Source organism: Berghia stephanieae, chromosome 7 (assembly GCF_034508935.2).
Source record: "Berghia stephanieae isolate SIO BIC M18660-M18661 chromosome 7, UCSD_Bste_1.3, whole genome shotgun sequence".
NCBI lineage: Eukaryota > Metazoa > Mollusca > Gastropoda > Nudibranchia > Aeolidiidae > Berghia > Berghia stephanieae.
Window position 1 is genome coordinate 3,552,396 of NC_088366.1, and position 13,671 is coordinate 3,566,066.

Genomic DNA, 13,671 nt, shown 5'->3' on the forward strand with positions numbered 1-13,671 from the left:
ACACATTACATCCAGTCTGAAATTCTTATTGAATGGGATGGTGTATGTGAGATACAGTCGGGATCAACCAGGAGAGGAAAGTTTCAAGTCTAAAAGATTAGAGCAACAAAGTTTTGTTTGATGCCAGTTAAGCACCTACATTTATTCTTGATTAAAATAAGGTAGTATTTCTATCATGCCATTTAAAAAGCAACATTTATAAATGAAGGCTAGTTTTTCAAAACTCATTAAGTCGATTTTTCTACTTTTTGAGATTTTCCATCCATGAGATAAATTGAAATGTAAATTTAATGTTAAGCATCAATTGGCACAAGAATTTCCCTAGATTTGTGTGAATTTGAAGTTTAACCCTCTCCTTACCACTCATAGGAAAATCGTCACATTCGTTACGATGCAACCAACAATTTTCTCATTCTGATTTCTCTTGTACATCACAAAATTCAAAGAATTGCTTTGATTACAGCTATAAATACTAAACACTGTGTTGTAGAGCTCATTTGTTACTTTTTGTTTGAGAAATAAAAAAACTCTATTCTTGTGTTGAGTGGGAGTGAAATGTCGGGGGAAATTCTAAAAATAGCTGGTAAGGAGAGAGTTAAATATGATAAAATAATAGACCATGTGAGAGATTATTGGAGAAATAATCCTCAAAATCTCAAATTGGGGCAAACGGAATGGGAGTTTTTAACTTCATATATGCTTAACTTAGTCTTTTAAAGGTCGTAATATAAAATGGAAGGAATAGCTTACATTTATTTAAATTTATTGACTGACCAAAATTTTATTTACAGTTGCATATTCTTCCATTCAACATGGCTGACTGTGAATTGTCTGACGTTTATCGAATTCTCTGTGTAATTTTTTTTTCTTTTACTGGAACCCGAAAACGTTTTTTTTAAAGTCAGTCATATTCATAATGACAAAGAATAAATCATGCAATAAATTATACAAGGACCTCGGAATGATGTATTTAACAGTCATAATCATCATGATAAAGAATAAATCATGCAATAAATTATACAAGGACCTCGGAATGATGTATTTAACAGTCATATTCATAATGATAAAGAATAAATCATGCAATAAATTATACAAGGACCTCGGAATGATGTATTTAACAGTCATAACTTTCCTAAATAATTAACTGTTCTAAAAGAATCTTTTTTTTTTTAATGCACGTCCACCACGATAAATAATTCATGAAACAAAATGTCGGATGTCAACAGGAATCACCCATGTTGTCCAAGTGAAATCAAAATTTATTCCTTATCAATTTAAGCTGTTATTCAATTTCAATCTCAGTTATCGGAACTGGGTCAAATTCAGTCAAATATCATGATTTAGACGATGAATTTGATTGTCAGCATCTAGGTCGCCTTGACACTTTACCAGATGGAGTCGGCGGGTCATATTTTCAAGCTGTGAATTTATAGAACCCAGTCTGGCATCCATGTTTGTTGTCTTGAATTTGACCTTGACCTTTGATACTTGTGGCAGGGCTGTGATTCTACATAACTCTCAAAATGACAAATTAAGGAGCAGGCACTGGTTTGAGGTAATCTGGAAAGGTTTGGATGACACAGTGTCAGACAAAGCAGAAAGGAATATTCGAGAAAAAATGATCCCAATACTCAGTTAAGGGTTCAGAAATTGTCTGAAGACTGAGTTGTTCCATAGGCTTTTTTTTTGTGAAATAGTTGTTGCTTAGATTTTGTTTGTTTTCATGCTTATTATGTGTCATGGGTTAATTTTTTTTCTATTTATTTACAGTAAAATTACTTTAAACCGAAAGAAGCTTAACCGAAAAATACCTTAAACCGAAAAGAATTTAATAAATTGTACTAGTTTCTTCAGTATCTTTGTACTAATTCTTACGATGAACCGAAATACTTCTAAGAAGGACTTTCTTTAAACCGAAACAACTTGAGAGTACCTTCCCTTTTTCTCTTTCTATTTTTCTCCAAAAATTCGGGAAGGTGGCCACACGTAATAATGCCCGGCGATATTAAAACAAAGAGCGTAAGTATATGATATGGGTGGGGTGGGGGTGGGGGGGGGGGGGGGGGGAGGCAAACACTTCAATCACTGCACTTGGGTTTGGCCAGCACCACTATCGAAGACTGGAAAAGGAAGACAACGGGTGACTGGCAGGTGAAAAATGAGGAAAGAGGGGGAGTTGGGGTGTAGAATCACGCAAGCGAGATGTTCTCGCTCTTGTGTTGATGCTTTGGAACTGACTGGATTTTCAACACGACAATAAGGAGGGGGGTGGTAGACAACTTACCATTGACATGCCATTTCATTTCCACTTTGATTAAATGTGTGTGTGAAAGGGGGGGGGGGGTTCTATGTAATGTAATTAGGCATTTGAACCTAATGGCTTTTCAACAAAAGAGGGGTGTGTAGTAGACAGCTTAGCATTGACAAGCCTTTTCATTTCCATTTCACTTCACCTCTGAGTAGCTGCGCATCATTCATTATCAATTATCGTACAAAAACTTTCGATCTTATTTTAGCTTTACATTTTACTAAAAGAAAGCACTGTGCTTAAACGTGAAGTCGATGAAAAAAAAGGTTGATCAAGACGGAGATATGTAAAATACGCGGCATCCCGAACTCAACTCTTTCAACAATTTTGAATTGAAAACGAAAACCCCCGAAAATATTTTTAAAACACACCAAAAAAAATAAAAAATTATAATAATAAAATTGAAAAATAATAATTTTTAAAATGGTTACGAAGACGGCATTTATTCAACTACTACATTTAAGGGGAAACCCATGATCATACGATTAAATGAGCAAATTTCTTAAATAGTTACTACCCTTGAAAAACATCGAAAAACGGGAACTTGTTTTAAACCAAAATGTCTTTAAACCGAAATGGTTTAGAAGGTCCCCAAAATTTCGGTTTAAAGTAATTCTACTGTATTTTTAAATTTTTTTTTTTTTTAAATTATGTAAGGCGCCGCAGAGCACGATTCATGTGGATGTAAGGTGCTATATAGATTCATTATTTATTTATTTATTATAAACCCTGATTTATTTATTTATATTATTTATTATAAACCCTGTTCTTTCTGCTTTCTCGGGCACTGTTTCATATTTTTATTCTGCATAGTTTTCATCAATCAACCTGATTGCTTTCATTTCATTTCATGTTTTAGATGGGATGGATTTTGACAAACTGTGCATGGGACTGCAGGTAGCAGTGGAGAAATATCGCTGTGAAAATTTTTATGAACAAAGGGAGAGGTAAGGTGGAAATTTACGTCTGTACATGTTTATGTATTTACCTTTCACAGATTGCACCGTCCTTAATTTATTTCAAGTTATTTATATTGTCATAGACTTTAACTTGAGCTTTTATCACTTTATAGATTGTGGGTCTTCTACTTAATTTGATTCAACATCAAATTGCAAGATAAATAGAGATGGATGAGAATATTCTTTAGATAATGTCACTGTTATTTCTTTATCAAAAGCCATGCGTACCTATAGCAGACTGACATCTATAAAGATATAATTTTTGAGACTTCCAAAATGACACACAAAAAAGTCACCACTGTGTGTTTATTTTCCGTCATCAACCAGATGGTTCCACAGAGAATTTCACAAGTTGAGAAGTATTGACGTCATCTCGAGCAAATCCAAAGACAACAAGTAAGTATTTGGTACCTTTTGGGTGCTTAGAAAATAGGAGTTTTCATTATCTAGTAAAATGGTCATTTTTATTATCTAGTAAAATGTTCGTTTTTATTATCTAGAAAAATGTTAGTTATTAAGGTTAACTATTATAGAAGCAACTAATTTGATATTTATTATAGGTTTTTTTTTTTTATTGTTTTGTTTAGAGTTTCAATAAATTGCTTCTAATTTTCTTGTGTATTTGCCATGATATAAAATGCATGAATTAGCAATGCACTACTAAATACCACTTTTCAATCTTGCTGTGTTAAGTTCATGGTTTGATCTGCATAGTATATATTTATAAGATACTACTTAGTAGAAATGTTTGGGGGTTTTTTCTGCACGTTTTGCCTTGAATTTAATATTGTATGTTTTGCTTTTTTTAAATATATTTTTCCATTTAGTGACAGATTTGTGTGTAAAATGTCTGAAACAATTTCAGCGTTTCTTAGTAAATATGGATTTTAAACCTGTAGAAAGTTTGGTTGGAAGTGTAATAATAATAATGTACATTTAGTATAGCACTTTTTATGCAATTGCATCTCAAAAGTGCTTTACAATAAAAATGTAATTCCTTAAATAATATTTTTTTAAAATAGTAATTATAAAGCACAACATAATTAGTATGACACAGATTACATGATTATCGAATAAGACCTATGAGTTAAAGTATTTTTCAAATTTGAATGTTTTACGACGTGTTTCGAATGTTTCCATTGCTTGCTTTTCTAGCTATCTGTATAACAGAATACATTTTACAATCCCAAGGAGTGCGTTATATACAAGTTTGAGTGTATTTTGATAGTGATATATATCTCACAACAGCTTGAGACAGCGAAGGTTTGGGGGGGGGGGGGGGATACTCTAGGGTTGAGTTATTGAAAAATTAATCGAGTTTACCTGTCATTATTTTAAAACATTTGACCAAAACTGTCATTTTATTGTCTGTTTGTTTACTTTTTAAGCATGATTTTTCTCAATGTTGTGATAATATTCATATTTTTAAAAAGAAAAGAGATATTCCCTTCCTCGGGTTATCGCTAGATGCTATTGCCTAAACATTCTATGAAGGTATATAGATATTCCATCAAAATAATGTCTGATGTCAAGAGGAATCACCCATGCCATCCAAAGTGAGCGAATTCGGGGTTGATAATCTTGCCCAAGGAAAAAAGAACGAATGTCTGAAGTGGGGCTTTAACCAGGGATCTTAAGGGTCACAATGCAATGCCTTAACCACTCAGCCACATCATCCCCTTTATAAATATAAATAAATTAATAGTACAACAACTTGAGGTTTATTATATAGATAGCGCAATATCCACTAAACATGCTCAAAGCGCTTTACAAAGGGTCCCCAATGTCTGATATAACAATTTTTCTGGCTGTTAACAGCCTGGTACTCATTTTACAACCATGTATGGTGAGAGATTGTGACTAAAGAGTCGTTTCAAAGGACTTAGCTGTGCGTCGAGTGAGGCTCGAACCCAGGGCCTTCTGATCTGAAAGCGAGTGTCATACCACTAGATCACAGAGCCACATAGTATAACAATAATCATAATAATGATAAATGAATTATTATTATTATTATTATTATTATTATTATTATTATTATTATTATTATTATTATTATTATTATTATTATTATTGTTATTGTTATTATTATTAATATTATTGTTATCATTATTATTATAATATTATTGTTATTATTACTATTGTTATTATTATTATTAGTTATTGTTATTATTATTATTAATATTATTGTTATTATCATCGTTTTTAACCATTGCGTGTTTCATGAGATTGACATTCATCATTCATTGTTAGGTCGAATCAAATTACTTTGCGCAGTAGGTAAGAAACTTTTCAAAATCTGTCTCGAGTGTACTTTTCCTTTCAATTTTTACTTCTTTTTTTCTTTTTTTTTTTTAGTCATTTTTTGTCGTAATCATGCACAGCAGTCCAACCCAGGTTCAATTAATGATTAACCTTCCTCTTCCCCCCCCCCCCCCCCCAACTCCTACTCCCTTTGATGTGATATTCTACCATAACAAACGCCATTTCTACCGCACACTGACCAAACCCCCCTTTTTTTCTTCTTTTTTTTGGGGGGGGGGGGGGGGGCAAAAAGAAGTCTCAGATTTTTTTTTATAAAGGCTGAGAATTACCGTAATTCATCCGTGTCTGAATTAAACAAATTGTGACACAAAATGAAAAAGGCGTTTGGTCCGAGTGCAGTAGAATTTCTCCACATCTTGTATCATCCAGCCATTTTCGGCACTGGGCACAAGTGAGCTCAAAGTCTGAATTCCTGGTGATTTTGCTTTGATTAATCATGGACGAACGTTGTTGGTGACGACACGGTGCTGCCTACTAGGTTTAAGATAGAGAGCTACTCACTGATAAACATTTATCTTAATTTTAGTCCAATGACACTGACAACTGTCTTAACATGTTGAAATTAACGTTTTATTTTCAAGTACGGTTTTAAAATCGTATAAACATGCTCCTACCACTTTTAAAAATTTAATCGTGTAAATGGTCAATATTTGACATAACAAAACTACTGCTAATACTAGTGGGTGGTTGGATGGGAGCATCACCCTTGAATCATATACCTATGATGTTCGCATGGGTGTACGATCCGATAGTGATGTCGTTTCTTCTTCTCGTAACTAGCCTATCCTGCTTCTTTGGTTTGTGATTGTATTTTTGACAGGGGATTTTTTTTTTTCTGTAGATCTTCTGCCTGTTTGTTCTTGGTTATTTATAGTTTAGCTTATGATATCTTTAGGTTATGATTTTGATTTACATTTGTACTAGTTTTGTTAGATTGCTTGTTTTTTTGTTTCAGCGGTCTCTCATATAACCTCAATTGTGTTGGAAGAGACCTAAAGCAACAAACAAACTGCTAATACTACCACTAATACTACTACTAGTACTACAACTATTACTACTATTACAACTCTACTACTTCTACTACTACTACTACTACTACTACTACTACTACTACTACTACTACTACTACTACTACTACTACTACTACTACTACTACTACTACTATTACTACTACTACTACTACTACTACTACTACTACTACTACTACTACTACTACTACTACTACTACTATTATTATTACTACTTCTATTACTACTGCTACTACTATTACTACTACTAATACTACTAATACTACTGCTACTACTATTACTACTACTACTAGTACTGCTACTACTACTACTACTACTACTAGATGAGTGGGTGTGGGGGGGGGGGGGGTTGGAAGATGTTATTTTACACAACTTCCATATGTTCTGTCACTAACAATACTGCTCTACATTGAAAAAAAAAAAACCCAGCCTTTTCCATTCTAGGCCAGAGTCAAACATTGATTGGTGTAATCACATGACCCCCTCCTTGTCAATTTTTTAAAAATATATTTTTTAAATTTAGGTCGCTTTAGCTGAAAACCAATTTGACAAGGAAGGGATCATCTTAATTCATCAATATTTGAGGTGAAATTTTTTCAAAGCATTTTGTCAATGAGGAAAATACCAAAAAAACAAACTTCTCTCTTCTTTCTGCATTCTACATCTGTTTTTGTTGTATTTGATTTCCATGAAGAAGGGTTTGGAGTTGTTTCATCTTTTTTTAAATATAAAGTTATTATAATCATTTTTATTAAGTAGCCTGCCTAAATGTCATTCCCAGAGAAACAACAAAACATTATGTTCTCTTGATCGTTTCCAAACTCATTGATTGAGAGTTTAAGAATTTAAGATGTGTTTTTGACTGAACGTATAATGAATAATGTTGTCTAAGCCATGAATTTATATGTTGATAGGTGACTGATTTGAAATATTTTCATTACTTGATTTTTTCAAAGACATTTGAAGGATTTCCTCCTATTAGTTTTTCACTCGTGATATGATATGATATGATAGGATTTAGAGAGAATTGGATCTTACTGGATATTATTATCATTACAGTCTTATAATAGATGTTTCCTCGTAAGTTAAATATTTTTGAAGCAGGGACACTTTTCCCCTGATTGTCCCTCGGATTGTCTACTGTACATTTCCATTCAACCTCTGATTCCATGTCGAGATTCATTTCATTTTTATCTCTCTAAAAATGCCTGTCATTCTGTACTACAAAGATACATCTGTGACCCTCTATGTCAATCTGTACTACAAAGATACATATGTGACCCTCTATGTCTTTCTGTACTAAAAAGATACATCTGTGACCCTCTATGTCAGTCTGTACTACAAAGATACCTATGTGACCCTCCATGTCAGTCTGTACTACAAAGATACCTATGTGACCCTCCATGTCAATCGGTACTACAAAGAACATCTGTGACCCTCTATGTCAATCTGTACTACAAAGATATATATGTGACCCTCTTTGTCAGTTTGTACTACAGATACATCTGTGACCCTCTATGTCAGTCTGTACTACAGATACATCTGTGACCCTCTTATGTCAATCTGTACTACAAAGATACATCTGTGACCCTCTATGTCTTTCTGTACTAAAAAGATACATCTGTGACCCTCTATGTCAATCGGTACTACAAAGATACATATGTGACCCCCTATGTCTTTCTGTACTAAAAAGATACATCTGTGACCCTCTGTGTCAATCGGTACTACAAAGATACATATGTGACCCTCTATGTCATTCTGTACTACAAAGATACATATGTGACCCGCCATGTCAATCTGCTATTGTGCTGAGTGATCCAGATGCAGAATATAGAATTTGAAATAAAAATTGATCGGATTTATGAAATGTGATTCAAACTCTGTACCTTCTGGGTTTTACAGCAGAGACCAGACCACTGTGCCTCGTTACTCCAAATGTTCATTTCATAACACACAATATTTAGTGTAGACCTGTGTACTTAAGATTGGAAAAAATTGTAATTTTCAGGGATGATGACATTGTTAACATTATAGTAACTTTTTAAAAATTACCAATTTAAATTGTTCTCAATTTGTTAAAATGTTACTTGAAACTCCATTATATACCAGTTCTTTCACCAGAACTTCAATTTCAAAATGTTTTATCGAATGAAAACTCTTCATGTAGTCCTCCTTGTTATAACAAAGTTTGAAATGTTACAACATGTTGCTTCCATCTTCCTTTTTAAAATTTCATTTAATCAATTGTACCCTGATCTGTAAACAAACGCTTGTGTCATTGCTTTTCTTGATAGTACGAGGGTGAGCCAAACAGTAATGGGACAAATGTCCTACTGAGTTCATTTCTTTTTCATGTGACGTCAAATTTGACTCAATTCAACTTACACGTGTACTCTTTAAGCCAAAAGATGAAAATTTTAAATCTGTCAAATTTTAACAAAGTTATGGCGGCAGTTCAAAATGGCTGCTCCCACGAATGTCCATCAGCGACATGAAGCTGTCATTGAATTTCTTGTTTTCAACGAAGAAACATTGAGTAACAATTTTTAAAGGCCTTGGGAAAGTTTATAAAACTCACGCTTTTTTGTAGAGGCAGTGATTTTAGGTGGCTTGAACGTGTATCTCGTCATTTAGAAGAAAATCCAACACCTAACCTGAAACCCCATCAGCCATGTCTTTACCTGACAAATCTCATGATGGTTGCCGTCCAAGCTGTGTCATCCCAGTGAATCAAATCAAGACTGAAGCATAGATCAGTCTTGATAGAACTTCTCTTGATGAGATAGGAAGTACAAATAGACATTGAAGCGACTGAAAGCATGAATTCGTCGAGTTAGACCAGATTTTTTCATGAAAATGTCCATTCACACACATGTCAGGAAAAGGGAGGTAATCGGTGAACAATGCTGTCTCACCCTCCATTTTCACCAGACTTAACACTTACAGGCTTCCATCTTTTTGGTCCACTGAAGGAGGCAATGAGGGGACATCGCTTTGAAGATGATGGAGAAGCCAAGACAGTTGTGAAAAATTGGCTGAACATTCAGTCAACTCAGTTTTACGAGGACGAGATACATGACCTTACTAAAAGGTGGACTGTGGCTATCTAGAGAGGCGGATACTATGTTGAGAAGTCGCATTCTACTCGGCTAATACTAAGCTTCAATTTGAGGTTTGATGAATGGTATCGATTCAATTTGTTTTAAAGTAATAAGCGTAGTCCCATTACTTTTCGACTCACCCTCATATAAACACATTTTTGTAAAGTCACTTTCAGACTTGCTAGCATTAAAGAATATTTTTTAACTGTAAGAGGAAAAAAAATAGATAATGATTTGACCAGATTAAGAAAGTGTAGCCGGCATTTGTGTAAGATAGAAATTTGCAAAGGTGTGAACGAAACAGTGCCAGACGAAGCTGAAATAAATAACAATGTGAAATTGAATGTAAGCTTCAATTTAATATACGAAAACAGATAAAATGGATGTTTCAGGTTTCCCCTTTATCAACAAAACAGGATGAATGAGATAATGTGGTTGTGGCATTGTTAAGATGAATATTATTTACGCTTCGAGCAGCACTGTTTACATTATCCAATAAAGCTGAAAGAAAAATACAAGAAAAAGTTGTCCTAAAAAATCCCAGCTTACTGCGACAAGAGCAGATTTATTATTTTTGGGGATGTTTCTATCTTGGTTTTTTTGGTTTGTTTTTTGTTTTTTTTTTGGCACTGTTTCGTACACACCTTTTCAAAATTTTAATAAGAAATCTTATTGGCTACATTTCCCTCTTTTCCTGGCAGGTTTCTGGCGTTTACTAATTTTCCTGACAACTGTGCTGTAACTAATGCAAAACTCTTGTATCCATTTGTATTGATTCATTCAGGCTATGAAGTTTTAGGATGTTTTTCTTCAGAACCTGATGTAATCAAAGAAGTATTAGTGACTTCTAAATCCTCAAATAGCTGTTTGTTGTGTACATTTTCCTTTTCAATGCACTGATATAACCCAAAGTGTTACAAGTATTGTTAAATTTTAAAAATCAAAGTCAAAAGCTTTGACAAAATTAAAAAAGGGTGAATGATGTTTTCAAGTTGCAATCCCCAAAGAGGTCCCCCAATAGCTGAGTTGGTTGAGCCTTTACCAAGGGATTGGCTTTTATCAAACGTGTAGTAGAAATCCGTATTCTGTCCACCCAGGAGTGGTATGGTCGCTGTGTCTGTGAGATCTGGTGGAAAAGCGTTCCCATCATTTCTTGACTGTCTCAAGAGCTGAAATATTGTAAAAACTTTTGTTTTCGAATGAATTTTATTTGTATGGGAATTAATAGGATTCAGTAGTCTGATGTCACGCCCGCCCAGCAACCAGCAGCTTGGTTCTAAACAAATAAAATCGGTACTTTTTATTCTTCATGCTGGCTAGAACTTTTTCCCATGTCATGTGATCATAATGTATAAAAGTCAAAACACGATCAGATTTATAATGTTTTTCTCCTCTGGATACACTTTTATGCTCGGCGGAGAAGTATTTCATAAGGGCATCCGCCATTGTTTTGAAAGTTTAGAACCAGTTACTAAGTTACTATGCGTCATTACAAGGGAAGTGACATCACGACTGTTGAACCCTATTATCAGAGCTGTGATGAACCCATGTATACTGTCAGTGAGATGGGGGAACAAATTCATGCCTTCAGTCAAAAGGTCACATCCAATTATTTCCTCATTTCCATGTGTGTCTTTACCTTTTCACCTTTGACCCCTCTGATTTTTTCTGAGGTGATAAATGATAAGGTCAGAATGGAGAGAGGATGTCTACAGTTTGTGCTATGTCTTACTTTTGTTTTTACTTAACCAATCAGAATGCAGATTTTGAATTGTTTTGAAATTGACCACTGTGACCACGTTTTGATTGGTTAGTCAAATCTAAGGTAGGAAAAAGGCTCCAGTATTGATTGCCTAGCAGAAATCTATTGATTTATTTTCCATACATTTAAACTGAATCAGTTGTCAACCCTGTAAGACATTCCTCGTGGTGATTGCTGACAGGTTCTGGTAAATGACATGAAAGTGCTGCAAACTTCTAAAAACAGCAAAAACGAACAGATTACCAGTTTATAGGTGTAGTTGATTTTAATTTTACTTTGTGTGTTCCAACCAGGATCTCCATGAAGCACATCAAGGCCTGGTGTAGACAACACAGTCTGGAGACAACCAACCAGTATTTGATTCTAACTCAGAAGGTAAGTGTAACATTTGTGCATGAATATTACAAAGAACGCGCTGCTCATAGAGTGATTGATAACATTAAGGATTCTTGAATCAAGACATGTGAAAAAGGAGTACTGATAATAACAAGAAATGAAGTGAGTAGGAAAGTGCCATAAGACAACAGAGAATAAAAACTGTTACATGTTTGTGTTGAGAATATAGGGAATGAGATTAGCGGAAGAGTAGCGTCCCTTGATTGGACACATAGTCTGTGACGTCACCGGCGGAAAAGTTATTAGAGAGAGAACGTCATGTTGGTTGTGCGCATGTCCTCGCAGCGAGGACGAGAGACACATGCGCACAACCAACATGACGTTCTCTCTCTAATAACTTTTCTGCCGGTGACGTCACAGACTATGGGTGACGTCCAATCTAGGGACGCTACTCTTCCGCTAATCTCATTCCCTATTGGCTATTAAGCTTAAATGCTGGCTAACTTCGGCATTTGTGCGTGTTGAACCCATGACCCCAAGAAGTCAGGGAGAGAAGGCTCTAGCTAGACTAAGGTTTGAAGCGACATTTTCTGGGGTCGTGGATAACTCATATGCTAGAGTTACAATCTCCCCGGCCAGGTTGCGGGTTCGAGCCCCCATTGCCACTGCAAAGTTTTTATTCTCTGTTTTCTTCTGGCACTTTCCTACTCACTTTATTTCTTGTTATTATCATCATAAGTGCCTGCTCCACTCACTCCTCTATTCATGTTACATGGGCTTTTATAATAAGAAGGGGGGAGTGGGGAGAATTCTTACTGAAATGGGCGTTAATTATAAGGGATTGTATTCACGCAAATCATCTATCATCAGGTATTCTCAGTATTATTTTGTTTAATATATTACAGTGAGATTTTAAAATGATTTTTAATCTCAAACACTTCTCATATACCATGACGTGGAGTGGGGCAGATGGTGGCGTTATCTGGCATATTTAACACTGTTTAACTTGAGCATTTATACAGCACAATTTCCACTAAACATGCTCAAAGTACTTTACACCGAGTCTCTAGCCAACATCAACACCTAACTTGTCAGAGAAGAAATGCCTGAAAATAACAATATTACAAGTTTTTAAAACGGAGACACTGCTGTTTACCGATTGTTTTTTATTTAACACCCGAGTACAGTGAGAGAAATTGAGTAAAGAGCCTTTTCCAAGGATCCAAGTTTGCACCACTCAGTGAGAGATTTGAACCCATGTCCTACCGGTCAGAATGCGAGTGTCATACCACAAGACCACAACGCTGCAAATGGTGAAGAATCATCTGAAGACAATCTTAATTTTAAAATGTGAAAATTGTGTATGTAACTGTGTCAGGCAAAGGAGAAAGGAAAATACAATAGAAATATCATCCAAAACAAAACCAGTCTGATTCAAATGGGGATCAAACCATAGACCTCCTAATTGCTGGTCAGATGTGCTACCATTACACCATAGAGGTTACCTAATAGTTGGGACGACTTAATACTTACAATCTTCACAAGAGCATGTGTAAACACAGAGTCCACTGTGGACCCTGCTTATCTTGCACCACTGCTTGATCCTTAACTAGTTACGAAGCCTTAGTAAGTTTAAGTTGAAAGAAATATTTTCATTGAAGATAGAACTTAAAAACTTAATTCTTAGAGTTTTGGCTTTAAGCTCAATTTTCATCTTGTCCATTTCGGCACAATACTTGATTGACATCATGGGTCACAGTTTGACCATCACAAATAAGATAGCTCAGTGCATAAGGTATTCCGCCAACATTTAAGGGTACTGGATTCAAGCCCCACTGCTGGATCTCATTTTTCT

General features: G+C 34.9%; 1 protein-coding gene across 1 annotated transcript in view; it reads left to right on the forward strand.

Annotated features, from left to right (window-relative positions):
- The window catches only part of LOC144976195 (1-phosphatidylinositol 4,5-bisphosphate phosphodiesterase gamma-1-like), a 74,809-nt gene that overhangs the window by 20,084 nt on the left and 41,054 nt on the right, over nt 1-13,671 (forward strand). The window contains exons 5-8 of the mRNA XM_078920377.1: nt 3,168-3,255; nt 3,595-3,663; nt 5,518-5,544; nt 11,774-11,855. Of these exons, the coding sequence (XP_078776503.1) occupies nt 3,168-3,255; nt 3,595-3,663; nt 5,518-5,544; nt 11,774-11,855 (266 nt within the window). The remainder of the gene's footprint in view (nt 1-3,167; nt 3,256-3,594; nt 3,664-5,517; nt 5,545-11,773; nt 11,856-13,671) is intronic.